Below are 26210 nucleotides of genomic sequence, written 5' to 3' on the forward strand. Positions count from 1 at the left end.
TTGTTCCTTAGTCAGGGAGGAGCCCAAAAGTATGACCAAACCAAGGGAACACTCAACTTTCGGCTTCCTCCCTCTTTGGGTAGCCCTCAAGTCACTGAACTTAGCAGGTAATTCTCCAAATGGAAGAACTTTTTTTTTTTTTTTTTTTTTAAAGCAGAGCCAAGGAAGCCACATTTTGTGTGATGTGGTTTTTGAAGACAAAAAGAAAAAAAAAAAGAGAGATCCCAATAAAAATGATCTTGTGTGAAGGGAGTAAATGAATGCATAGAAACAGCAGCAGCTCCCAAGCCACCTGGTGGAGCACAGGGGCCCTCCTTGGCCTCCCCCAGATGCTGGGGCTGGGGCTGGGGCTGGGGCTGGGGCCTGGGGGCTGCCCTGCAGAGTGATGTGGCTCCCTTGGGCCTGAGAGCGCCTTGGAGGGGGGTGACCCTGGAGGGCAATGTTCCCAGGATGTGGTACCTGATATCCGAGCCGGTCGCTGTCTCCCGCTCTGGGCTGCAGCAGGGGAGGAAAGGCACACTGAGCTCTCATGGGAGTGAACCATGTCCTCCAGGAAGATGCTGAGCTCCCTCTAACCCAACATGAGCATGCCTTTACAATCCCCGGGACCCAGTCTACAGCTACAAATGCTGCATAGAGAGGTGTGGAGAGTGGGGTGTGGCCATCTTGGGGAAGCCTCTGCTGCCTGACCACGTGGGTGTGTGAGGAGGGCCCTGGAGGACCCAGTTAAGAGGGAGAATGGGGAGAGGTGCCATTGGTGCAGGCTCTGGGGGGAAAACTTGCCAGGTCAGGGAGTATGAAGCCCACTATGTGGCTCCTCCAGACCCAGCCTCTGTATTCAGGTTGTAATGAACAGGCTGAAGTCTGAGGCTGATACAGCTGCACAAATAGCTGGGGCAGGGAGCGCTCTGGACAGAGCCAGGCCAGGCCAAGCCAGGCAGGCTGACACCAGCACCTGCACTCTGGGGGTGGGAACCCATGGCCATAGAGCTGCAAGGGCTCCAGGCATGATCTGCAGCGCATGTGGCCCCATCAGAAGACAACCATGGAATGTGGGGGATCTGCCAGGGAAGATGTCAGGTGCAGTGCCATGTGCCCTGGACTGCCCAAGCTGCTCCCGTGTCAAATATTCTGCCACTCTGTTCTCATCCACACACGCACACTTGTCACACGCCATGAGGTCTGATTTTTGGCTCAAGAAATACGGTCACTACCGTTACAGAGGCTGAGCCTGTCATCACATACTGACACTTGGGGACAAAGAGGGAGAAAGGGCAGAGAAAATACAGCAAAGTGAAGCCTCTTTGGTGTTGGAAAGCAAAGGCCAGAGGCTTAAACTTATTTACAAAGCTGAGCCAACCTTCCCATCCTGACTTCATACCACCTCTAGGGTGTCTCAAATGTTCTTGGGAGAGGTGAGGGGAGGGAAAGTTTTGAGGGACTCAGAGCCTCATCAATCTATTTCACTCGGATTTTTTAGATTTGCACATTGAACACAGAGCAACAAGACTGAATTTTCTGCCGGGCCTGAGGGACACCCATCTCCTTTTCTTACAGCCATATTTCTCAACTTTCTTTTCCATTGTCACTCCTAGAGCCTTTTAAGATATATTTTTTTTCTGTCTTTTCTGTCACTTAAAAAAAAATCAGAGGTTTAGAATACCTCTGAAACTAAAAGTACATTCACAAGGTTGTGTAACTATCACCACTATCTAATTCCAAAACATTTTTATCTTCCCCAAAAGAAATCCCATACACATCGGCAGTCCCTTCCCTCTCTCTCCCACCAGCCCCTCACAACCACTAATCTATTTTCTGACTCCATCCACCATGAAATTTTAGCACCACAGATACACTGCTATCTGTTTGGTACTTTGGACAGTCACAAAGCATTGCAATGTCTACGTGTTTTCCGCCCCCAAGAACCAAATTTTGCCCTCATTGAGAATGCAGGCCTTAGCCCCATGTCTCTGAAAATACGTAGGCTGCACACCCCTGAATCCACACTCAGCATTCCCCACCCACAAGTCCCCCGCCCCCACTCTGCCCCTTCCCTTTGTTGGGACCCACTTCTGACCCAGTCCCAAGGCTGTACCTGGGGTCCTCTCCCGTTTCGCTGTCAGGAAGGCTGCTGGGACACCAATGGGAAAGACCAACACCAGTTAGTTCCCGCCCCATTGCTGTTCCATCACGTTGGGTCTTAGGGGTGAAGGAATCCCTACCCCTCTCATCCTCCCACCCATTCCCAGGGTTTCCAAATGGCCTCTGTGGGGTCAGAAAGCACCCTTCTCAGTCTCTGTCCCTCCCACAGCACCTGGATGAGTACCCTCCAAATAACATGTGCTAAATCAGCATTCCTGGCATTGACTCGGAGCAGCAGTGAGGCTGGCTGGGCATCAGGAGCATTTTATAGTTGGAAAACTAAATCTTAAACAGGGAAAGTGAGAGGACAAAATCATTTCTTATAGTGTTTTCTAAACTGTGGATAGGGACCCAATCACTGGGTCTGGAATAAGTAGGCGGCAAGTGCATTAGAAGAAAAAGAAAACAAAAAAAAAGGGATAGATGAAATCAGTGTGTACTGCATGTAGTACTATATTTTTCGTGATTTTTTCTCTTGTTTATAAATGTATAAATATAGTGGACTATAATGTCAAATGCTTTTCATACTGTGGATTATGATAACTTAAAAAACACTGAGTGAGGTAACTTGAATTGTGATGGCAATTTTGCCAGTGCTGTATGCCCTCCCCTAGGACACCTCTCAAGCTTCCAGAAGCAGCCACTTGCCAATGAAATATATACTTCTGACATGAACATTTGGGGGAAAAAATCTTTATTTTCACACAGATCTTACTTTAATAATACTAAAAACAGCTAACATTTATTAAACTTTTATAAGCACCGTAGTAGTATTCTCTCTCTCTCTCTCTCTCTCTCCCCCCCTCCCTCCCTTTCTCTTTTAAACAGGGTTTCATTCCCGTTGCCCAGGCTGGAGTACAACGGCATGATCTCAGCTCACTGCAGCCTCCACCTCCTGGGCTCAAGTGATCCTCCTGCCTTAGCCTCCTGGGTAGCTGGGATTACAGGCACGCACCACCATGCCTGACTAATTTTTGTATATTTTTTTGTAGAGACAGGAATCTCCCTATGTTGCCCAGGCTGGTCTCAAACTCCTGGGCTCAAGCAATCCTCCAGCTTTGGCCTCCCAAAGTGCTGGGATTACAGGGCAGTGAGCCACCGTGCTCAGTCACTACTGTCTCTTTATAAAGCTCAAAATAACCATATGAAGGAGGTTTATTTTGTTCGCCCTCACTTTACAGATAAAGAAAGTGAGGCTCAGAGAAAGGCTAAGTAACTTGCCCAAAGTCACACAGCCAGTAAGTAATGGAGAAATAGTTCTGACTCCAAAGTTCATACTCGTAAATGTCGTGGTACATTACACCCCTGTGATTTCCCATGCCATAGCTCTGATAAATGCCCCTTGTTAGGAGAACCAGGATGGACGAAATTAAGGATGGAAATGAGCCTGATGAAATTCCCCTCCTGCTGAGGGTCAGGTGACTGAATGGAGATTCTGATGGGTATGTAGTCGTCAGTCCCCTCTTTTCCTGTTCTCTAATCTTTGTGGTCTCATTTTATTATCTTAACCCAACCAAACTTCGCATTCCCTAACCATCAGATTGTTGTAATTTACAATTTACAGACAAGCTGGTAACATGAGACATAAAAACCCAAAGCTTACAAATTCCAGCTCTGCTGCCACAGACCAGATAAGCTCATCTCTGGAGTCTTCCTGATGTGACTACTTCCAGAGTAGCAGAGGTGGTTATTTATGCATCTGTAGCATCCCTGAGGACCCCAGCACACAATAAGCTCTCCCTGCTCTAACTCAGTTTGCAACATTGTCTGCACTGCTCAATTAGCCCTCATAATGGAGTACCTTCCTTTCTAATCAGCTCCTGTGTAATTCGTTCATCCCCAGTGGGATTTTAAGGCAGGAAGAACATCTTTTCCAGCCCCCATGGTGCTTAGCACACGACAGAGCTATATAACGAATGGTGGTTGGTAACAGATATATTAATCATTTGGGAAGAAGAAAGGGAGGGACTGGCTCTCATTGCTGGCCTTCCCTGCGCACTGTGAGAAGTTGTTTGCAAACAACTCATCATCTCATCCTTACAACCCTATAAACCCTATCCCCATTTTACACATGAGGAAACTGAGACTCAGAGTTTGCAAATGTGATGGAGCTGGGAAGAGGAGAAGCCGTGGTGTGAATCCAAGTTCTTCTCTTTCCAGTGCAGCCCCAAGCCTCCTCCAATGAGCCTCCCCAAAGCTTTGTATCTGTTTTAAGCTGAAAAGTAAAGAATGGTATGTCTGGCAGGCACCCTCTCACACTGATTGCTGGGGTCCTTACAAGAGTGCTGACAGCATTTGATTCCTCCTCTGCCTGCACTCTAGGGATGAAGCACACAGCTGAAAGCATGAGTCTCCAAGTTCCCCAACCACATGTCCTTCCCTCCAGCTCACTAGGAGCCGGCATATGTGTGGCAGCCTGAATCAGGGCACAGAGGCTGCCTTCCAGGGGCTCACACTCTGGTAGGGCAAATCAGACAGGTACCGAAGTCAGCAAGTTATAAGGGCCAAAAGAAAAGTAGGACAAAGTATCAGAGAAATTTTGGGGAAAAGTATACACAAATGCATATGCAAATGCATAAAGAAAAAACTGGAAGCTTCTGGGTGATGGGATATTAGGTGGTTTTTATGTTCTATATGCTTGTGTATCTTTTCTAATGTAATGTGCATTCTTTTACAGTCAGAGAAAAAACATAATTTTTAAAAGAAATTTAGAGGAGGAAGAAATCTGAGAAAATGAGTAGAGCCTCATAGAAGAAGTAATAACTGAACTGAACCTTAAAGAGTGGGAAGGATTGAGACGCTGGAGGTGAAGGGAGGGAACTGTAGGTTAAAGGAAGAAGCAGCATTTGATAACAGGTATGAGAAGTAGGAAAAATATGGGCTCTGACATTTGAATCCCAGAGGCTTTTTCCACTCACTGGCTGTGAAATCTGAGGCAAGCCCTTTTACTTGGAGGAGCCTCTGTTTCCTGATCTATAAAATGGCGGTGAAGGCACAAACTTCACAGTGACACTGGAGAATGTATTACAGCTCACAGCTGGTTAGGGGGCAGGTTGTAGGCTTGAAGAACTAGGAGGAATTGTCTTTTCAGCTCAGTGCTTGGCCACAAAAGTACGGGGAGAGGGGGAATCGAATACCCCCAACACTCATTTAAGACCCGGTAAATAAAAAGGGAAAAAGTGGAAACTGAGGTTCAAAGAGTGAGCTAGGATATACAGGGCTCCACAGCCCATTCATCCTGCACAGACAGGCTTGTCGCTGTCCTGAAAAGTTACCTTTCACCCACAGGGTCCTTTCCAGTTGATATCACTGGGTCCCAAAGCCAAATCTCTGAGAGAGGAAAGGTAGAATTTTACTCATTGTCCAGACAGTGAGTCTGTCTTAGAGAGGTGGAGTAACCTGCTCAAGGTCACAGAGCTAGCAAGTGGCAGCATCAGGACTACAGCCAGGGGCCATCTGGTTCCCATGCCTGGATGGTCACTTCCACAGAGCATCCCTTCTCCTGTCTGTCAGCTGTCTCACCACACCTGCCTCCTCCAGGAAACCCAGGGGCACTTGAGCTCCTGACTTCAGCTCCCCAAAGGCTCCATGAATTGTACAGGCAGATGAGACCGGGGTCGTCCTGAGAGAAGACTTTTTCTCTCTTCCTGGGGAATCAGGGCTCTTGGCAGGCAGCATCCACACCAACCACCACAGGCAACAGCATTGCAGCAGCGAGCTCCAGTGAGACTGCATGTGCAGCTCCTCACAGGGAAGTGGGAGCTTCTTCCCCACCCTGATCCTTTCCTCACGGCCCTGGTTCCTGCTGATCCCTGGGGGCATTTAAAGTCACTCTACTGTGGATATTAATGACTCTATTCTTTATTTCAAGGGAAAGAATTTCACCCAAGTGTATCTGCTAATATTGACTTTTTACCAAACCATTTTCCTCTTAAGGATTAAAGAGAGAGTTTGCAAATTCCCAGGTTGACAGTTCCCTCAGGCAGAGAGCCAGGGAGGGGCAGGTGATTCTTCCTAAAGCAAATGCTTGGGAACCACACAGTTCTCTCTGAGACCAGGAACCAGGCTGCTGACACGAGGGACCAGCTCAGGGCTGCATCTGCAGGACTTCAGCAGATGGACCCTTCATGCCCACCCTATGGCTCTGTCTGCACACCTCCGTCCACTCTGGGTGGGTGAGCCCCCAAGGGCAGGTGCCAGGCCTTTTCCTTTGTAGCCTACACAGAATGGTTCACAAAGCACACATCTGCATGGGGCACCTTGGGGTACAACATGGAATAATCCCTCAAGGATCTCAGAGTCATGGAGGAGACAGACGCATTAGCAAATAATTATAATACCATGTGAGGTATGCACTAATGGTATTTGCTCATTCCAAATATTGATGGAGAAGAGGGATAGTGAAATACTGGGTTAGGAAACAGCTCGGACAAAGGCATGTGGAAAGGAGAGAGATGTCAAGATGCATTATAATGGCAGCCTCTTGAAGGTCTTAAGTTGTTCCTGGTTCATTCATTTAGCAAATCAATTCGTTTAGCAAAAACCACTATGGATATAGTGAGACAAATAAAATATGGTCCCTGTCCCCAGGGAGCTCACAAGAATCTTTCCCAGGAGACAGACTGGAGTACATTTAAAGAGGAATAGGGGAATTTTGTTCCTGGCAAAGAAGTACACTGTTGAATAATAATATTTATAGGATATTTACTACATGCTAGGTTAATCCTCACATCAATCTCACGGGTAATAAGGGAAACTGGTAGAGAAAGTTTATGAAATTTTCCAAAGCACAGAGACCAAATGTGAGCCCAGGCAGCTTGGCTCCAGAGCCTGTGTGTGCAGCCATACTGCTCACGTGGTCACTGGAGGAATAAATGAACAGTCGCACCAACAAAGCACCCATCTCCCCAGAGCATTCTCCATTCTGTGCCTCCTAATCCCCCAACTTCCTTCCTTGTGCCTCCTGGAACTCCTTATGGCTGCCTGGTCACTAGGTCTTGGCCTGGGTATGGCTGAAAAGCATCTGAGCAGCAGCCTGGCATCACCCTCATCTCTGGCTGCAGGCGTGCAGACTCGGGAGGGCTTGCCAGGTGAAAGGTTGTTTTGCTTTTAGCTCACTTTGCAAGTACGTCTTCTCCCTGCAGACCTGGGGCTCAATGTCTGAGGTATGGAGTTCCTGCCAGTAATGGAGGCGGACTCTCAACACACAGTCCCCACACTTAACTCAATGCCCAGGATAGGTGGGCCAGCCAGAGCGGTGCACATGTCTAGATTTTGAGAGACAAACAGCAGATGAAGCCAATTGAGTCGTATCTGCCTAGACTCCTCCTCCTAGCCACTATAAGGAGCTCCAGACTGGCCTTCCTTCCTATAGTCTATCTGTCTGTTTCTTTTTCTCTCTCCCCAGTCCATCATCCTTTGTCACAAGCATGATCCTTCTGCAGCATTTGGGCTAAATCTTACTTCCTAAAGGTAAGCACTGTATCCATAGTGCTTTTGCTAAATGAATTCATTTGCGAAATGAGTGAACCAGAAACAACTTAAAACCTTCAAGAGGCTGCCATTATAATGCATCTTGACATGTCTCTCATTTCCAAATGCATTTGCCCAAGCTATTTCCCAGCCCAGTACCTACCTCTCTTCTCCATCAATACTTGGAATGAACAAATAGTATTAATGCACACCTCACGCTGTGTTATGATTATTTGCTAACGCCTCCCTTCCTATAGTCTGTCTGTCTGCCTTTTTCTCTGTTTCCCCAATTCATCATCCTTTATCACAGCATAGTTCTTTTGCAAACTTTGGGCTAAATCTTACTTCTCAGACCTAGTACATGGGATCTAAGCCAAGTTCACTTCTTCAGTCCCATCTTTCATAATGCCCCCTATGCATCCAGTACTCGAGGTGCACAGAACTATGTTCTTTAATATCAGCAAGCCTTTGCCCACACTATCACCCCTGCCTGGAACACCTCCCTCTCCCACCCCTGCCTTTTCTACCTGATGAAACCACACTCATCCTTCAACGCTCAAATACCACATCCACAGTGAGCCTCCTCTCCTTAACTGCAGTCAATTGTTCCTCTGTGCTCTTCTAAGGCCCAGGTCTCCTCTCCCTTCCCTTAGAAGCAGAGCTGGCCAGGCGCGGTGGCTCATGCCTGTAATCCCAGCACTTTGGGAGGCCTAGGTGGGCGGATCATGAGGTCAGGAGTTCGAGACTAGCCTGGCCAACATAGTGAAACCTCATCTCTACTAAAAATATAAAAAATTAGCCGGCATGGTGTTGCACACCTATAGTCCCAGCTACTCAGGAGGTTGAAGCAGGAGAATCGCTTGAACCTAGGAGGTGGAGCTTGTGGTGAGCTGAGATCGTGCCACTGCACTCTAGCCTGGGCAACAGAGTGAGACTCCGTCTCAAAAAAAAAAAAAAAAAAAAAAAAAGGCAGGGGCCATGTCTTAGTTACCTTTGCACTCCTGTTGCTGTCACAGGGTCTAGCACACACTAGGCACTCAACCGGATGAGTGCATATGTCACTGTGGAAGCTGGAGCGTGAGTTGACTTGGGAACAAATTCTCATGATTTCCCAGGGTTGGCTGCAAGCTAACAAATGTACTTCACTATGCTTGAGAGGGAAGCTGGACCGGGACTGGGCAGGAGAGGAAAGAGGATCCTGGAGAAAGGAGACCCCTTTCACTGCCGCCCTTCTGTGAGCCTTGAACAGAGCCGGGAGCTGGGGCCTAGGCTGCCTGTTAAGGAGAGTAAGTGTTGATAAGGACAGAGCCGTGAGGACCCATGTGTTGGCTCTGGGAGGAGGCAAGTGTGTGTGAGTCATGGCCACAGTGGCTGCTGGCCTTTGGACTAGCAGCAGCAGTCAGGCTAGCTATGTTTTCTTCATGATGCTCTTGTGCCCCTTTTCTTTGAGCACATGGTGGACGACCAATGCACTTGAGCACCTAGGTGCAAATCCCACTTCTGCAATTTAACAGCTGGGTGGCCTTGGGCAATTTGCTTCACCTCAGTTTCCTCATCTGATAAATGAGGATATAATAATATCTATTGCACTGAGGTTTTTGCAGACTGACTGAGGTGATGAGGTGCCTGCACAGCACAATGCCTGGCCTATAAGAAGGGCTTAGGCAGGAACAGAAAACCAAACACCACATGTGCTCACTATAAGTGGGAGTTGAACAATGAGAACACATGGACACAGGGAGGGGAACATCACACACCGAGCCTGTCAGGGGGTGGGAGGCAAGGGGAGGGAGAGCATTAGGACAAATACCTAATGCATGTGGGGCTTAAAACCTAGATGACAGGTTGATAGGTGCAGCAAATCACCATGGCACATGTATACCTATGTAACAAATCTGCACACTCTGCACATGTATCCTGGAACCTAAAATAAAAAAAAATTAAAAAAAAAAGAAGTGCTTAGGGTCCTTTGCCTTGGAGAGGCTCCTTGTGTTCCCCAGGCTGGGGCAGAGGTTTCCTAAGAGAGAAGGGCGGCAGTCAGACCCTGAGGGTTGGCACAGCTTGGAGAAGAGGTGGGGACCGAGGCAGGGCAGAGCTGACCCCTGCCAATCATGCCTGCTGCATCTACAGAGGACAACGAGAGGTGCTGAGGCTGGCACGATGCCACATGAGGGCATGAGGGCGGGGGAGGAGAAGAAAGCAGGGCAAAGGGACCAGGTTCAGAGTGGGTTTTGACATCCATGCTGAGCAGGTCAAGCCTGGGGCAGCTCAGTGTCTGAGCCCCACAATCCTTCTGGAAAAGCCACGCCCTGGAGGAGGGCCCAGATCCAGCCTGACCACTACATGGAGCTTGGACAATAACCCTTAGGACTAGGCCCTGGGGGCCCCAGTAGTGACCAGGTTTGAGGGAAAGAACATGGGCAGAGTCTCTGCTCCACACACTGACCAGTAAGTCACCCAACCTCTCTGAGCCTCAGTTTCTGCTTCTGTGAAATGAGGTAACAACACTCCCCTCCTAAACTTAGTAGGAGGCTTGATGAGATCATGTTGACAATGCACTTAGCAAAGGGCATGGCCCATAGGAGGTGCCCAATAAATATTGGTTACTTTCTTCAGCTCACAGTGCACTGGGGACTCTTGTCTTCTTGCTGCAGACACGCAGTTGGACATCAGAAAAGGGCTCCTCCCTCCAAAGGCTGCAGAGGCAGTCGGAATAAAGCAATAAGATCTCAAACCAAATACCTAGGCCTTCCCAGTCAGGCTATGTTGAGAAATCTCCCAAGTAAGATGGCGAATGGAGGCAAAGACCCCTCTGCCCCCAAAGACATCACAACTCCTGATGGGAGGTGATGGGAAACCCAATGGGCTCATCTGCCAGCCCACAGCCCCACTGAGAAGGGAAATTTGCCATCTTTTGGGTACACCTTTCAAGGACATCTTGGAAATGCAGGAAATGGGGGTGCATGCTGATATTCAGACACTGGGCCCAAAGTCTTTCTCCCTGCTGGGTTCTGTACTCACGCTTATGAATAACCTGACACCTTGAATAATTTTCCCCTAGAAATGATTGGTAGGGAAATCTTGCCCTTCTGCTGATTGACTGCAACTTCTATTCCTAAATGGGTGTTCCAAAGCCCAGAGATCCCTCTTTCCCTTGGCTACCAGAGGGTGCAGAACCAGAGTTTATGTTGATGGCTGTAGCTGTCCTCTGCCCAGGTTGCTGAACATCTTTTTACCCTTTTCATTTCTCAGCTCCTATTTTTTTACCTTTTTAAAGGGTTTTGTTTTACATGCATCTTTTTTTTTTTTTTTAAATATACTTTAAGTTCTGGGATACATGTGCAGAACGTGCAGGTTTGTTACATAGGTATACACATGCCATGGTGGTTTGTTGCACCCATCAACCTGTCATCTACATTAGGTATTTCTCCTAATGCTATCCCTCCCCTTGCCCCCCACCCCTCTACAGGCCCCAGTGTGTGATGTTCCCCTCCCTGTGTCCATGTGTTCTCATTGTTCAACTCCCACTCATGAGTGAGAACATGCAGTGTTTGGTTTTCTGTTCCTGTGTGAGTTTGCTGAGAATGATGGTTTCCAGCTTCATCCATGTCCCTGCAAAGGACAAGAACTTGACCTTTTTTATGGCTGCATAGTATTCCATGGTGTATATGTGCCACATTTTCTTTATCCAGTCTATCACTGATGGGCATTTGTGTTGGTTCCAAGTCTTTGCTATTGTGAATAGTGCTGCAATAAACATACATGTGCATGTGTCTTTATAGTAGAATGATTTATAATCCTTTGGGTATATACCCAGTAATAGGTTTAATAGGTTTGCTGGGTCAAATGGTATTTCTGGTTCTAGATCCTTGAGGAATTGTCACACTGTCTTCCACAATGGTTGAACTAATTTACCCTCCCACCAACAGTGTAAAAGCGTTCCTATTTCTCCATATCCTCTCCAGTATCTGTTGTTTCCTGACTCTTTAATGATCACCATTCTAACTGGTGTGAAATAGTATCTCATTGTGGTTTTGATTTTTAAATGCATCTTTTATCAACTAGTTTTAAGTGCTTCTTGGAAGTACGTGGGTATAAATAATAGATTCGTGATTGACTCAGCCTGGGGTTCTGGCTCTTTAATTAAGACAGTGATCTTTGCCCAGAAATCAACATCTATTGGTTACATCTGGATCCTCAGGACACCCACCGATGGTGTGTATGTCAGTGCAGCTCATGACCAAGCTGGAAACCAATGCTGGTGTTGCAATTTCCCACACTGGGAAATTACTACTGTGCATCTGAGTAACCATGGGATTCTTACTCTGACAGAACTGAGTTTCATTTCCAGCTCTGCCACGTATTAGCTGTGTGAATTAGGGCAAGAAGTTTAACCTTCCTCTATAAATGAGAATTGAGAACAGTACGGACCTTGCTAGTTATCATAAAAATTAAATGAAATAATGCATGCAAAGGACTTAGCAAAGAACATGTGCATAGTAAGAGTTGAATACATACCAGCAATGATGATGAGAATAACAATTAGCAGCATTTATTGAGTCCTCACTGAACACAGAGTGGGCCCTCCAATAAATGTGTGTGCATCCTCAACTAAGGAGGATGGTTGAAAGGAGGTTCCCCCTCCACTAACTGAGCCCTGAGGATACATCTATTACCTGCTCCAGAAGACAGCCCCTGAGACCTTCTGCATCTCCCCCAGTGCGGCTAGAAGGAGCGAGGACTTGCCGCAGCCCACCTGTCCCACAATCATGGTCAGCTGGCCTGCAGGGAGGGAGGGTGGCAGATAGGAGTGGGGCCGGGGGGAGTCCGAACAACCATCACCCAGAAAGACAGACAGATAGATGCACCCAAACCTGGGGCCCCTGTTTTCTTTCTTCCCACCTAGAATCCCCAACAAGTCCTCTTCCTCCTTAAGCCTTTCCTTCTGGAAATCAACATCCTCCTCTGGCTCCCCAGGTCCTTCCCCCTCTCTGATTTCCTGCCCCGCCACCCTTCCTAAGCACCTGCTTCTCCTTTCCCATGCTCCTAGTGTGAGCCCAGGCTCCTTGTGGTCCCAAGAAACGCCATCCTGGGTCCCACCTCCAACCCACCCCCATACTTTGCTCATGGCTGCCTCTGCCAGAAAGTCCTGCCTCATGGCCTCAGAGACTTTGTCCATTCTCAGAAACCCCACTTCTTCCACTTGCGTTCGTTCCTTGGCTACCCACATCTGATCTTTTTGTGCATTACCTATACTGTCTGCAATGGATGATTTGACATTAAGGCTGGCAATTTTACCCTGTCCTTAGTGCTGCACTCCTATCCAGCACACGGAAGCCTCTAGAATGTAGTCTACCCCTTCTCTAGTATACCCAAGGCACCCACCAAGAATGAGCAGAGAGCAGGTACTCAATAAATGCAGCTTTGTCTTTTTATCTCCATGTTATTCAGTGGGACATGGGGAGGGGCATGCTGGAGGGGTGGACTGGGCCATACCTCGGGGGATACGAATGGTGATGTTGGACAGTGTGGGGATTCCATCTGGGGTCCACGTGAAGTAGCCTCCCATGATCTTCATTAGGCGTGTCCCACCGCCCAGGAGAGAACAGAAAGGCAGCCATTTCCCAGTGTGAATAGTCTCTGGCCTCCCCTCCTCCAGGAAAACCAAAAGACACTGATTCCAGTCCCTGGATCACTTCCAGAGCAGGGGAGTGGGAGACTGGCCTTCTCATGCTTGGTTGTCCCTGGTTTCTGGACTCCTATGGACCCTATAGGCAGGCAGGGTGACCTCTGCAGAGGACTAAACATGCAGCTCTCCGGCTCCCTCTGGGAGCTGGTGCTGGGTGGCCGGGCATGGGGCAGCAGGATCTTGGACTCACCTGGACACAGCAGTTGTCAGCATCGCCCTCTGCACTGGGGACCAGGCTCTGCAGCGGGCCGGTGAGGCCCCAACAATCCTCCCGGGCTGGACGCTTGCGGTTCACGACCTTGAGGGGCTGGGGGTGGTTTGGAGGTGAGGACCCACCGGGCTGGGAGCTGTGTAGGGAAGGGAGCCCCTCTTCCTGGGAAAAAAGGCAGATGTCTGACACAGCAGGCCCGAGTTTTGGGCCTTAGAGGACCATGCTGGGAGTAGCAAGGGGAGGCCGGGCACTCACCACCGCCTGGTACTTGCTGGCTGGACCCTGGGGCGTGGGCTCACGGGGGGCACACTGCTCCTCACGGATCTCTGCACTGGACAGGAACTCGCTCAGCTTTTGCACGCTGCTCGGGAAACACAGAGACACCCCTCACCCCTGCCAGGGGCAGAGGGGAGGGGAGAGGGCGCAGCCTGAGAGAGAGCTCTGAGAAGGTTCTCAGGCCTGTAGTCCCACAAAGCCCACACTGAAGGGGGCAGACCAGTGGGCATGGGGGCAGGTAATTGGTGTTACCAGGGTTTGCTAGGGTTGATCAGTCAGCTGGAGTAGGTTGGGGTCTGGATTGGCAGTGGGATTGGTTAGTTTTAGGGTTAGTTTAATGTTGAAGTTGGTTAGTCTGGGTTATTAGACTGAAGGATGGTTGGTGTTGGGTTGGTCAGGGTTAAGGTTAGTTAGGACTAGGATTGGTGAAGAATCAATAGCTAGTATTTTGTGAGCATATACTATATGCCAGACACCATGTTAACTGCTTTGCAGCATTATGTAATTGGATCCCCCTAACAACCTGCTCGGGGAGGTGTCATTACTCATGGGGGTGCGGCTGTTCCTACCCTCTCCCCTGTCCAGATTTCCCTATGGACCTGAGGAGGCACTGGAAGCGTCACTCTTCCAGTTCATTGTCTCCCATCCTGGAGGTGTGAAAGCTTTCTGGGAGGCTCAGGATTGTTTGTATTCCCCTTTCTTCTCTTTTGCTAAATATCCAACAGGCCTGGGGCAGACAAGCCATCCGCCCTCAAGGCAAGGTTATTCTGGGGCTGTAAGTGAGCCTGTGGCCTGGAGTCACCTTTTCTGTGTGCCACCCCCTAGATGGGAGGGGCAGACCGCCAGACTCTGCCTTCGTCCCCTGTCCAGTCTCCCTCCCCTGCAGGCAGTGACTGGGAAGGATGGAGCTGGCCCTCATCTCTTGGGGTGAAGCTTCAGGTAGTATCCTGAGCCCACCTTCAGCCAGAGCCTGAGCTCCCTCACTGAAAAGGCCTCTGCTACTCTGGTGTTCCATTCCTGGAAACAGTGGGATCCAGAGTGTTTGAAAATGTGAATGCTTTGGGATCAGTGCAACGGTTTTTGGGCAGGTGCAGCGTTCTTAAATCTGTGGTTTCTGTACAGACTTATAGGGCTGGAGAGTGGGTGGTGGGAGGAGGGGTGATCATCAGACCCCACAACACCATGGCCAAGAAACTGAGTCAGCACAGCCAACCATGGAAATGGGAGCTAATCCCTGTTTAACCAGCTACTCCCTGGTCAGATACTCCTTAGAGCATAATTTTGCTGAGTTATGTCCCATTCCGTCTTTGAACCCATGCTAGAGCCTCCTCCTGCAAGCTATCCTCTCTATCAGCTACTTCATTCCAACAGCTACTCCTTCCTTTCAGCTTCCCAGGACCTGCCAGGGTCCCATGACACAGGGGTGTCACCTTCCTCAAGGCTGAAGACACAGAGGACATTTGTTACTGACTGGTTCTCTGGCCATGGGTAAGGACAAGCCAGCCCTCCACAGAGGCATGACAGGCTCTTGCTTTCAAGGAGCCAGAGCTATTTCAGAGGCTCAAGGATGTCTTCACACTCCAGATATGGCATTTCCCAGCCAGAGTCTCAGCCGTCTACCTTCAGGCTTTCATTCCCAAGAGAGCGATGTCTCTGGGACAGTGGCAGAGGCTCTAGAGCCCAGAAATGGGAGCCTCTAAGAGCTGTGGCCCAATCAGAGCAGGACCCAACGCCTGGGGGAAGCTGTTTCACTGGCTGAGGCTGTGAGGGCTCAGGGGCTGTGGAAAGGGTAGGGGATACTTGGTCTGGGAAAGACAGACACAGTGGATGTCTTCTGATATCCGAGGGGCTGCCACATGGGGAAGGGATAGCCTCATTCTGGGTGGCTCTCGAGGGTGAAGTTAGGACCAGTGGGTAGAATTTAGGAGGATTTCACGTTTGGCGCAACATTGATTTTTTTTTTTTTAAAGTTGTGGAAGTGACAGTGAGTCCCCTCTCCTGGGAGGTATGTAAGCAAGTCCTTGCTTCGGGATAGCTAGCTGGGAAACCATACAGGCCAATGTCCCTCTGACCAACCAGGACCAGCTACAGCGAGGCCCAGCAACGGGGGTGTGTCCCGGGACCAAACAGCTGTGGTTTGGCCATCACTCAAGCAAGCCCTGAGGCTGACACAGGACCTGCCTGCCCAGTGCCCTCGCCCAGACCCTCCCCTCACCTCACTAGAGCTTTGACGGTAGATCGGACCACACTGGACAGCAGGAACAGCGGTGTGACCAAGATATGGAAGAGGGAGAGGGAGGCAAAGGCCACGGAGGGCGAGAAGTCGGCCTCTTTGAAGAAGCTGACATGGCCCACGAAGGTCTGTGGACAGAGGCACAAGTGAGGCCAGGGTGACCCAGGGTGTGGGTCCCTCCCACACTGGAAACGCTCGGCACTGGAAGGGAAACGAGACGACTGGCAGGGAGCGGGCTCCTAAGGGGGCCTTTCAGTTGGAGACACCTTCATCATCCCCACAGTCATCTCATGGAAACGTCCCCAACAAGCTCAGGACTTCAAGCTGGAGAGCAGGGGCTGCTCCCTCCCTGTCCTGCCCAGTCTTGGCTGGGAATGAGCAGGGAGGAAACCTTGGGTTAGGTTAGCACTGCCCCCTCCGCAGACAGCAGGTGGGGTGCTCATCTCCCCAGTCCTCATCGGAATAACGTAAACACAGTGATTACAAAACCATTGCCTCGTCATGCAGTGCTTTGCCCCAGCCACCTGGCTGGCTCAGTGGCCTCTGTTACCCACAGTTCTGCCAAGAGCCAGGCCAGGAACCAGCTCAATAAATCACATTGGAAGTGAATTCCCAAGCGTACCCGACAGGCTGTGAACTCTACACAGCTCAGGGACACCGGCCCTGGGGGAAATAAGTAGATCTTTTTAAGGAACTGCAGCCATCACAGAAGACGGGGATGGGAGGCTGGGTGAGGGGGCTGCAGGCTCGTAGGGGCCCAGGCCTTTCTGTAGGAGCACGCTGCCTGCCCCCCATGGCTGAGCTCCCACACAGCTTTTATCGAAACTGCTTTAGAAAACCACCATCGTAATATTTAATGGCATGGAGAATTGTGTGTGGCATATTCTTAAATTTAAAAGAGCAGGTTACAAAACTGCATGCACAGCACATTCCTATTTTTGTAGAAAATGACATATCATAGGCCTTAAAAAAAGACTGGAAAGAAACACATTAAAAATGTTACCAGTGGGATTACGGGTGATTTTAATTCTCTTTGCACTTTCTGTTCTGGATTTCCCATCATTTCTACAATACACATGTTTCACTTTAAAAATGAAAAATTTGTATAGCTATTTTTTTTATTTTTTTATTTTATTTTATTTTATTTATTTATTTATTTTTGAGACGGAGTCTTGCTCTGTCGCCCAGGCTGGAGTGCAGTGGCGCGATCTCGGCTCACTGCAAGCTCCGCCTCCTAGGTTCACGCCATTCTCCTGCCTCAGCCTCCTGAGTAGCTGGGACTACAGGCGCCCGCCACCGCGCCCTGGCTAATTTTTTGTATTTTTAGTAGAGATGAGGTTTCACCATGGTCTCGATCTCCTGACCTTGTGATCCGCCCGCCTCGGCCTCCCAAAGTGCTGGGATTACAGGCGTGAGCCACCGCGCCCGGCCTTGTATAGCTATTTTTTAAAAGAAAGTTTAATTTCTCTAAATGCTAAGCCTCCGGTCTTCCAGGCCTGGAGGCAGAGGCCCCTGTCCGGCTGGAGTTGGGGAGGGGCCACACCCTCTATAAACTTTCTATCCTATTTTCAGTCTGGCTGCGGAGCCTGTCTTCTGAGGCCCCTGTGCAGAAAGGCCAAACCTGGGCAGCCTGTCACTGCAGATGCCTTCCCCCTCCACCCTACCCCCAAGAGATGGAGAGAGGATCCACTTACTATGAGGACAGCTGCAATGGGGATGGCCGTGTTCATGAAAACTGCAGAGGAAGCACAGGGATGAGTTTAGCGGGAGGAGTGTGACAGCTACACATGGAGATGCCCTGGGTGGCTGGAGGCAGCACAGCCCAGTGGGGCCAGCCTGTGGGGCACAGCTCCAGTAGGCTAGGGGCAGAATTCTAGCCCTGTGGCACTTCCAGTTCCTCACCTTGTTTCCCTCAGGACTCTTGTCCCAGGTATCCCAGCCCCCAAATCTGGGGCTTAAGCTGTTAAGTCACTCTGTGTGGACAGGGTGAAGTTAGCCCCATGGGAAAGTGGTGGGAGAAGGATGGGAGAGTTGGCTGGCTGTGGCCAACTGTGAGGTCAGGAGCACGTGTTTCTGGGGGCACCAAGCTGCCACTTCTTCCTCTGCCTTTGGCTCCTGTGTCCCTTAGAGGCTTCCTAATCTCCCATGGCTCTTGAGAAAATTTCAAAGTCATTCGCACTAAGGTATGAGTAACTAAGGACAGCTTAAAGCAGAATGTCCCTTAGAGTCTGTGTGCAGGTGGGGCAACTGGTTTGTGGCAACAGAGCCCCGCTCCTTATTCTGTTAAACTTGCAGCCTTTAGATCAGTCACAAGGACTTCAGGAAGGAAAGAGAGTGGGACTTGGTGTGAGAGAGAGGCAGAATCCCTGTTACTCATAAGCTGTGTAACCTAGGGCATGTCATTTACCTTGCCCGTGCCTCAGTTTCCTCATCTGATTTTTGTAAATTTATAAATACTTGTTTATACACCCCAGCTCTTTCCAAGATCAGAGGAGATAACATGGGTAACAGGCTCTGTGAGCCCCGGGTGCTGCCTACACATCATACCTCATGGGCTACTAGCTGAGCCCTGCTCCACACTCACCCCTCCTCTGGCCTGGGGTGTGAAATGCTCAACAGTGCCCTGAACCCAGGCCTAAATTTCCAGAGAGAGCAGCCCCCCATGGCATAAGAGGCAACCATGCCAGCTGCCACCTTCCCATCCTATCCTCCTTCATTCAAGGATCTTCTTCCAGGGCAGCCCAGAAAGGAGTCTGGTTCTGCCATTAGCCAAATTAAAGCACAGGGACCAGGAGTCAGGAGCCAGAAGCCAGAGGCCAGGGCTCTGCCTGTGCATATGGCCCCTGCCTAATGAATGGCGAAGTCTTGGACAATCTGATGAAGTCCAGATGGTCAACACCATTCCAAGAAGTTGACTGCCCATTTACTCCAAGAATCCTGCAGCAGTCAATACATACAAAGCATTGTACATCAGAGATGTGGCCCCCAACTTCAGGGAACCCCAAGTGGGTAGAAGGACATGGCCTCTGCCCTAAGGGGGTTTCCAGTCTGAGGAAGCAGACAGGAGCTATGCTCCCAGGAAGTTCCAGATACAATGGGGAGACAGAGAACATGCCCCTTAGGAGTTCTCAAGTAGATGGGAAGGACATTGTCCCCATCCTTGGATAATTCCTGATCTGATGGGGAAGGCAAGGCTCCTGCAATTGGAGAGGTCCCAGTCTCCTGGAGGATGTATGGCTGGAGCCCTTATATGGCTGGGGCCCTGGCAGATGGCGAATTTCTCTGCCCATAATGCTTTTAATCAATACCAACATCATACATGGCTGTGCTTTAACTGCTCTTCCTCATGAAGGCTGGATGGTTTCCAGGGCCCACTACCATGCCACAGCCCTCCTGCACCGTTTCTGGCAGGAGACAGTGTAAATATGATTGGTGTTCCCATAGCATAAGGGACTCAGATCTGGGACATAGGACATAGTGTAGCGATTACTGGCTGAGGAGGAGAGGGAGGAGGATGCCCATTAGACCTAGGACCTTGACCATCAACAACTATATAGCTCTAAATGTGAGGTAGCTTTGCCCCTCCCCTATAGGGCCAGTCACTCCAAGGAGCAACTGGGAGGGCAGGGGCCTCTCTTCTGCTCCTCCCGGCCCATCCCCATAAATAACCAATAAGGACGGGTCCTGTGCACCCATCCCTCAGCCCCCGCTCCAGGCCAAGACCCCTCCTTCGCATTCTGGGACTTGACTCCCAGCCAAAAAATAGGCTGAGTGTTGGATTATAAATTGCTACAATGCTCTTGGAAAGCAGTCCGGTGCTTTGTAGCTAGAGCCACACAGAAGTTCAGACCTTCTGATCCTATAATCTGTCTCCAGGGAATTTATCCTGAGTAATCATTCAAGAGCAGCACAAAGCCATCAGCTAGATGGTATTAGCTGCAGCTAACACAAAATTCAATAAAACAAAACCACAACCACAGCAACAGCAACAAACTACCCCAAACGAAATGAACTGGAAATGTCCAACAAAAGGGGCTGTTTTAGTAAATGATGGTGCATCAGCTTGGAGGAGATTTTGCAGTCAGAAAATGTGATAATTGACACTTCATTCTACTGCACATTTTCCCTGGTCATGATTTTTTTAATTTAATTTTTTTTCAATTTTATTGTCTTTATTTTTGTAGCTGCCTGAACTCCTTTGAGGAACGAGACAAGCTATAAATAAATTTAAAAATGAACATCCCAAAGCTGATGCAGCAACATGGAGTGTGCTTCTGATATAATTAGCTTCCGCCCAGTTCTGGCTGTTGTATGGAGACGCTAAAGAATGAAAATGTGATTTTCCATTTCTTTCACCCTCCCCTTGAAGGATGGCCTTTGTGCAGAGAGTTCTGGGTCCCCTTCAGGGCCGGGGCTGGGAAAGTGGAATCATCAGCTGCGTGCGTGTGTGCATGTGTGTGTGTGTGTGTGTGTGTGTGCGTGTGTTTTATAAGAAAAAGAAATAACCTTTAATATGTTCAATGATAATTTACTGGATCTTCCTCTTGTATCAAAAGCTATACATTTTCTCCTCAAAGCAGCTGCTCCAAGAACTAACTAGCCCTCTTTATCTCCCTCTAGCTGGGATAGACTAACTCCCCTCCACCTCTGCCTCTCTTCTTTCAAAAACACTGCGTAGGTGTTAATGGCCTGGTCTCACCAATGAACAGAATTGTCCTTTAAGCCAGCAACCCACAGGCAGTGGCACCCAAAGCCTCACCCCCAGCCCCCATGGCAGAAGCCACAGAGCTGGCATTGTTTCCACTGTCTCAGGAAGAAGGAGCCAAAAGCTGACCCTCAGCACAAATCAAAGCCCAATATGGAGAGAGAATAACTGCTTCTAGGCCCAGAGGAGGCAAGCTGTGGGCAAGAAAGGGAATTTTTTCAGCCACCCCATCTTTAGAAACAAGGGAACAACTAGGCCCTTTTCCACTGTTATGCTCTACAAGGAGCTCTACTGCTCTAAGGGGATCTGAAAGTGCAAAAGGATCTAAACAAATAAGGAGAACTTTTCCCACGCTGGAGATAAGAGTGACAAACAGAAAGATGGGTGAATGTAATAATGTGTAAGAAGATGATGCTCAGAGCCTCTGTTCTTCACGTGGCTGCCAGCCCTACAGCCTTACACAGTAAGAACCAGGACAACCACTCCAGACTGGTATAGCTGGGGAATCTTCAGGCCTTTTCCTAGGTCCCACATCAAGTGTCAGATCCCATTCCAGGGATGATACATGAGAGGGAAGACGAGTGCAAACTTAGCTGTGTGGATCAGTGCTGGCCCCAGACACAGGGACTTCATGCATTCCAAATAAGACTCAAAGTTCCCAGGGAGTAACAGGGCCGACATGCCAAAAAGAAAGACCCCTGCACTCAAAGCAATACCAGTGCCGTGGTGGCAGATGGACATCGCCATGGGAAGAGACCAACTGTAGATAGTGATGTGGGGAGATATGGGGCAGTTCGAACCTGTGTTCTTATTCCAGAACCGCTCCATCTCTTCTTCGGCTGTGGTTCCCAAAGGAACAGCATTTCTGATACAGAGCTGAGGGCTAAAGTGGGCTCGGAGGCAATGACGACCAACATGTCTCAGCAAGACCACAGCCATCTTGGGTTCCGGTCAGGAAGGAAGTGACCAGCTGCTTGTGTTTTAAAGGTCTCTCTGAAGATCATCTTTTGGGGCTCTGGGGTGGATGTGGCTGGACCTGGGAAGTCTGGGGGTGTTACAGACTCTGGCACCTCTCTGAGCACAGTAGTCGGTCCTGTGCCCTAGCTGGGGGTGAGACAGGAAGGCAGGGAGCTGGGCATACAACTGTCATGGGCTGAAGATCTGAGGCCTTGCCCTTATTTTCCTGAACCACAAAAAGTTCTATAAGGTTCCAAGGCAGTGGAGGGGTGGGGAATAAAGCCAAGAATAGATTTCTGTCCAACTTTGGCCCAAGGTGAGGTGACTCACTTCAATTTGATTTAGGAAAAAAACAAAAACAAAAAGAAGAACATGATCGTGCTCAGATCTTGAATGTTAAGGAGGAAGAACTATGTTAAATAACGGCAAGTGAAACAGGATTATAAAACCTTCTTCTTGTGTAAGTGTGATGCTGTTATGGAAAAGTTTAGTTGCATGTAGGCTGGCCTGAAAGGCTGCCATCAAAACTGAAAGCCCTTCTGCAATAGTGTAGAGACATGGGTATTTTTAGAAAATCCTTTCCAAAAATCGCCCTTAAGATTTATCCATTCAAGGCCGGGAGCGGTGGCTCACGCCTATAATCCCAGCACTCTGGGAGGCCAAGGCAGGTGGATCACCTGAGGTCAGGAGTTTGGACCAGCCTGGTCAACATGGTGACACCCCATCTCTACTAAAAATACCAAAGTATTTTGGTGGTGCATGCCTGTAATCCTAGCTACTCGGGAGGTTGAGGCAGAAGAATCGCTTGAACCCAGGAGGCAGAGGTTGCAGTGAGCTGAGATCACGCCACTGCACTCCAGCCTGGGCAATAAGAGTGAAACTCTGTCTCAGAAAAAAAAAAAAGACGTATTTATTAAAAAAGGGTCTCCTTGTTCCAGGCCTTGTGCTGGGTCTGGGGGCTATAGTAGTAAATAATTGTGTAAGTTTTTCATACCCCCAACCCCTGCTCCAAACAAAACAAAACAACAAATCAACAAACTAGAGTTGGGATCAGATCACCCATTCCCCCTGGCTTTGCCCAAGGAATGTTGTCTGGCCCTCATGGGCACCAGCCTGGCATTGCAACACTAGGAGCTTTTCATTTCCAAAGCATTGATGCATGTTTCAGAAGCTATGTGTCAGAGAGGCACAGCCAGCCATTTGTACCTCTGATTAACTTCAGCTTTGTTGCCTGTGCAGGGCCAGGGGAGGAGCGTGTAGGCTCATAGCTTGGGCCTAATTGCAAGATGCAACTGCAGGAGGGGAAATGTATTTTGAAGTGCATGGGGCTATTTCCCATTCAGTCCAATAGTCAGTGCAGTCAACAGAGGGGGAAGGAAATCAGGTTAACAGTGTCAGTTGCTGGCAGCTGAGGAAGTGTGGCAGGAGGCATTTCAGTCAGACTGATCCTTACCTCCTTAATTGATGGGCGCCCCGACTCTCCCTCAGCCACGCTCCCCACCAAGCCAGGCCAGGATATGCATAAATAGCCCACTGTGGCTGCACCAGCTGGCAGAAGGGTGGGTAAATATTGAAGAATTTCAGGCCAGGCGCAGTGGCTCAAGCTTGTAATCCCAGCATTTTGGGAGGCCAAGGCAGGTGGATCACCTGAGGTCAGGAGTTTGAGGCCAGGCTGGCCAATATGGTGAAACCCTGTCTCTACTAAAAAAAAAAAAAAAAAAAAAAAAAAAAAAATTAGCTGGGCATGGCAGTGGGTGCCTGTAATCCCAGCTGCTTGGGAGGCTGAGGCAGGGAGAATTGCTTGAACCCGGGAGGCAGAGGTTGCAGTGAGTTGAGATCACGCCACTGCACTCTAGCCTGACAGTACAGTGAGACTCCGTCTCAAAACAACAACAACAACAACAACAACAACAACAACAACCACCACCACCACCTCCTAAAGAATTTCAGAGATGCTGGGGAAGGAAGGGGGACCAGGACTCCAGGTCATGTTGTTTCTTCCACTGCCTGTTCTGAGTTAGGGCCTCCACTGAGGAGGACAGAGGCTTCCCCCACTGCATCCCCAGGCCTGGCACACAGAAGGTGGGCAGGAAATGTTTGTTTTAAAAAAATGAATGGAAGAAACGAAAGACCCAGGTTCAAGTGAGTAACACAAAAGAGAAAGAAGGGTATTTGGAACTGACCCTGTGGCTCTGACCACATGCACAGTCACTATTCATGGACATGATCAATCTCGCACAAGACTGGGAGGGCCAGGGCTATGCCTGCTTCCTTTTTAACATCCAGGACCTCCATAGAGCCTGGCACAGAGGAAGGGCTCTGGAATGGGTGCCTCACAATGGACAGAACAAACTGGCAGCATATGGAGTGTTCTAGGACCTGGGACCCCTTTGTCACCTCTACAAAGCTTGTCCTCAGATACAGAGGAACCACCTAGAGTTATGCTGCTTCTGCAAGGAAAAAAGGATTGAACTGACTTCTAAAGGAAGAGACCATAGCCCTTGTCTCCAGCTTCCTCCCACTTTGTCTTCTACTCATTGAAATCCCACCGTCTTGCAAGGTACAGCCCACATCGCCCCTACATGAATCTCTGGGTGAACCCCCAGCCCACATGGACATCCTTCTCTGTGTTTTGCCTTTTGCTGTGGAAGACCTCACTGAGACATTTCAATTCACTGAGAGTCAATCCTCTCTGCTGTACAATGGGACAATAGAGCTACACACCTCACCAAGTTGTTATGAGGATGAAGTGCAATCACTCTTGCTAGGCGGCCAGCATGGAGCTGGCCACTTGGTTCTGCTCTCGCTGCCACACTGTTCTGTGCATGTTTGCTCTGACTTCTCAGTGGAGCATAAATTCCTTGAGAATGGGGAGCACATCTTAACGTTTTTCCCTTACCTCCTTCCCAGTGCTAGGCACAGGGTGGGGCACATGAATAGGGCTCACTCAACATCCACTGAGCAACTTACATTTCTATTTTTATTCAAGAGGAAATACCAATTCTGGATGTCACTTTTGATGCCAGAGAAACTGTGCCCATTCCCTTTTCAGCCCCCGGTTTTATCCTGTACCAGTTCAGGACTCCATACACAGCTGCTCTCAGTGATATTGATGGTGAGACCATCAGACAGAGTCACAGGTAATCTTGCCTGCCCAGAAGTCTGACGGTGCTGTGTATGAGCTGCCAGACTGAAAGCTTGGTATCACCAGGATGGGCCCCAACAGGAAATGTGATTCTGGGGCTCCTTTGCAGTGCCAGGACTCCAAGACTGGCGCCAGGGGTCAGAACAAGAGATGCCCCATTATCTCACGCCTAATGACCTGTGTCTTGATCCTTGGTAACAGAAGACAGGAAGTCCAGAGGAGGTAAATGAACATGCACTCAAAGCATATGCCTGCAGCCAGGGGGTACCCTGCACCCTACCACCCGTCTCTCTCCCCGTCCAACTGCTGACTAATGGAGGGGAAAAAAAAAAAAAAAAAACCACATCCTGAGAAAGGCAAACACACTGAGCAAACAGCACTTGACTTTCAAAGCTCTCCCCAAGGGCTCTCCCCTTTCCCCTCTTTTGCTGCTCTCTTCCAGGGACCAACCTGGGCTGCTCTGTTTCTCTAGGTGACTTGGACAGGTGAGGAGTCCTGGGCGGGCTCCCGCTTGACTCCAGAGCCCCTTACTTTTTTCCAGAGTCATCTCAGCTCTTGACAACATGTCCCTAGGTCCTCCTGGCCCCAGGCCCATCACAAAGCCATGGCTTGCCTTCTGGGGGCCCTGGGGGACAATGAGTACGCACTAGGTAGGCTTTGGTGGGCTAGCCTGGGAACTTAAGCATCTTTTGATGCTATTTATATAAGAAAACGTGTCCCAGGCTGCAGTTGGGAATGCAGGAAATGAATACATATCTCTTAGGAGCAGTCAAAGCAGATGTCACCTGCCCCCACTACATGACCTGAGGCTGCCCCAACTTCATTGCTTGCTGTGCCAGGAACCTTGGGGACCCAGTGCCCCCACTTTCCCTGATGCTTCCCTCCCCTCTATCTCAGCAATGGAAAGTCTGCTCTACCCCACCCTGTTGTTGCTGGGAGAGGAAGTCCCCCGGCTATCGGGAAAAGCCCTCTCCCACCTCAGCAGCTGTTCCTACTGCTGGGAACTCTCTCTAAACCTGTACAAAACTGGGAGGCTGTACACAAGCAGGGGGTTACTCTTCATATAACCAGCCACCAGGGGCAGGCAGAACTGAGAGAGAGAAGGTTGAAGTGGGCCTAGGGCTGGGGACATTGGCTTTTCTGAGCTCCCCAGATGTTCCTTCCAAATTTCCCCTGTCTATGGAGTGCTTAGCCTGAGTGTGTTTGGAGGCTCTGAGCACCACAGGGTCAGGATATCAGGGAGAGACCAGGAACCTGGGGTGTCTTGGTGAGGAATCTGGGAAACAGTGACTGGCTGCTATGCTCACAGCTCCATTCTGAGAAAATCAAATGCTAGCAGGACTTTCTGCATAAAACGCCATGGCTTGTGCCATGTATGGT

The 26210-nt window shown here is 49.4% G+C and overlaps 1 protein-coding gene and 1 pseudogene across 7 annotated transcripts in view; both read right to left on the reverse strand.

The window, feature by feature from the left end:
• Positions 1-26210, reverse strand: part of ABCC8 (ATP binding cassette subfamily C member 8) — an 84647-nt gene that overhangs the window by 21647 nt on the left and 36790 nt on the right. For 2 of the 7 annotated variants that reach the window (XM_030917818.1, XM_030917815.1), the window contains exons 11-18: positions 17718-17758; positions 16006-16151; positions 13770-13875; positions 13494-13610; positions 13111-13186; positions 12291-12396; positions 2096-2128; positions 460-495 (exon numbers count right to left, since the gene is read on the reverse strand). In XM_030917818.1, the coding sequence (XP_030773678.1) occupies positions 460-495; positions 2096-2128; positions 12291-12396; positions 13111-13186; positions 13494-13610; positions 13770-13875; positions 16006-16151; positions 17718-17758 (661 nt within the window). Of the gene's footprint in view, positions 1-459; positions 496-2095; positions 2132-12290; positions 12397-13110; positions 13268-13493; positions 13677-13769; positions 13876-16005; positions 16152-17717; positions 17759-26210 lie in introns of all 7 variants that reach the window. The other 5 variants (XM_030917817.1, XM_010370141.2, XM_030917812.1 and 2 more) reach the window with 4 other exon arrangements.
• LOC115893560 lies at positions 21118-21926 on the reverse strand (annotated as a pseudogene).

The sequence above is a fragment of the Rhinopithecus roxellana genome, chromosome 15, assembly GCF_007565055.1.
Source record: "Rhinopithecus roxellana isolate Shanxi Qingling chromosome 15, ASM756505v1, whole genome shotgun sequence".
Lineage (NCBI taxonomy): Eukaryota > Metazoa > Chordata > Mammalia > Primates > Cercopithecidae > Rhinopithecus > Rhinopithecus roxellana.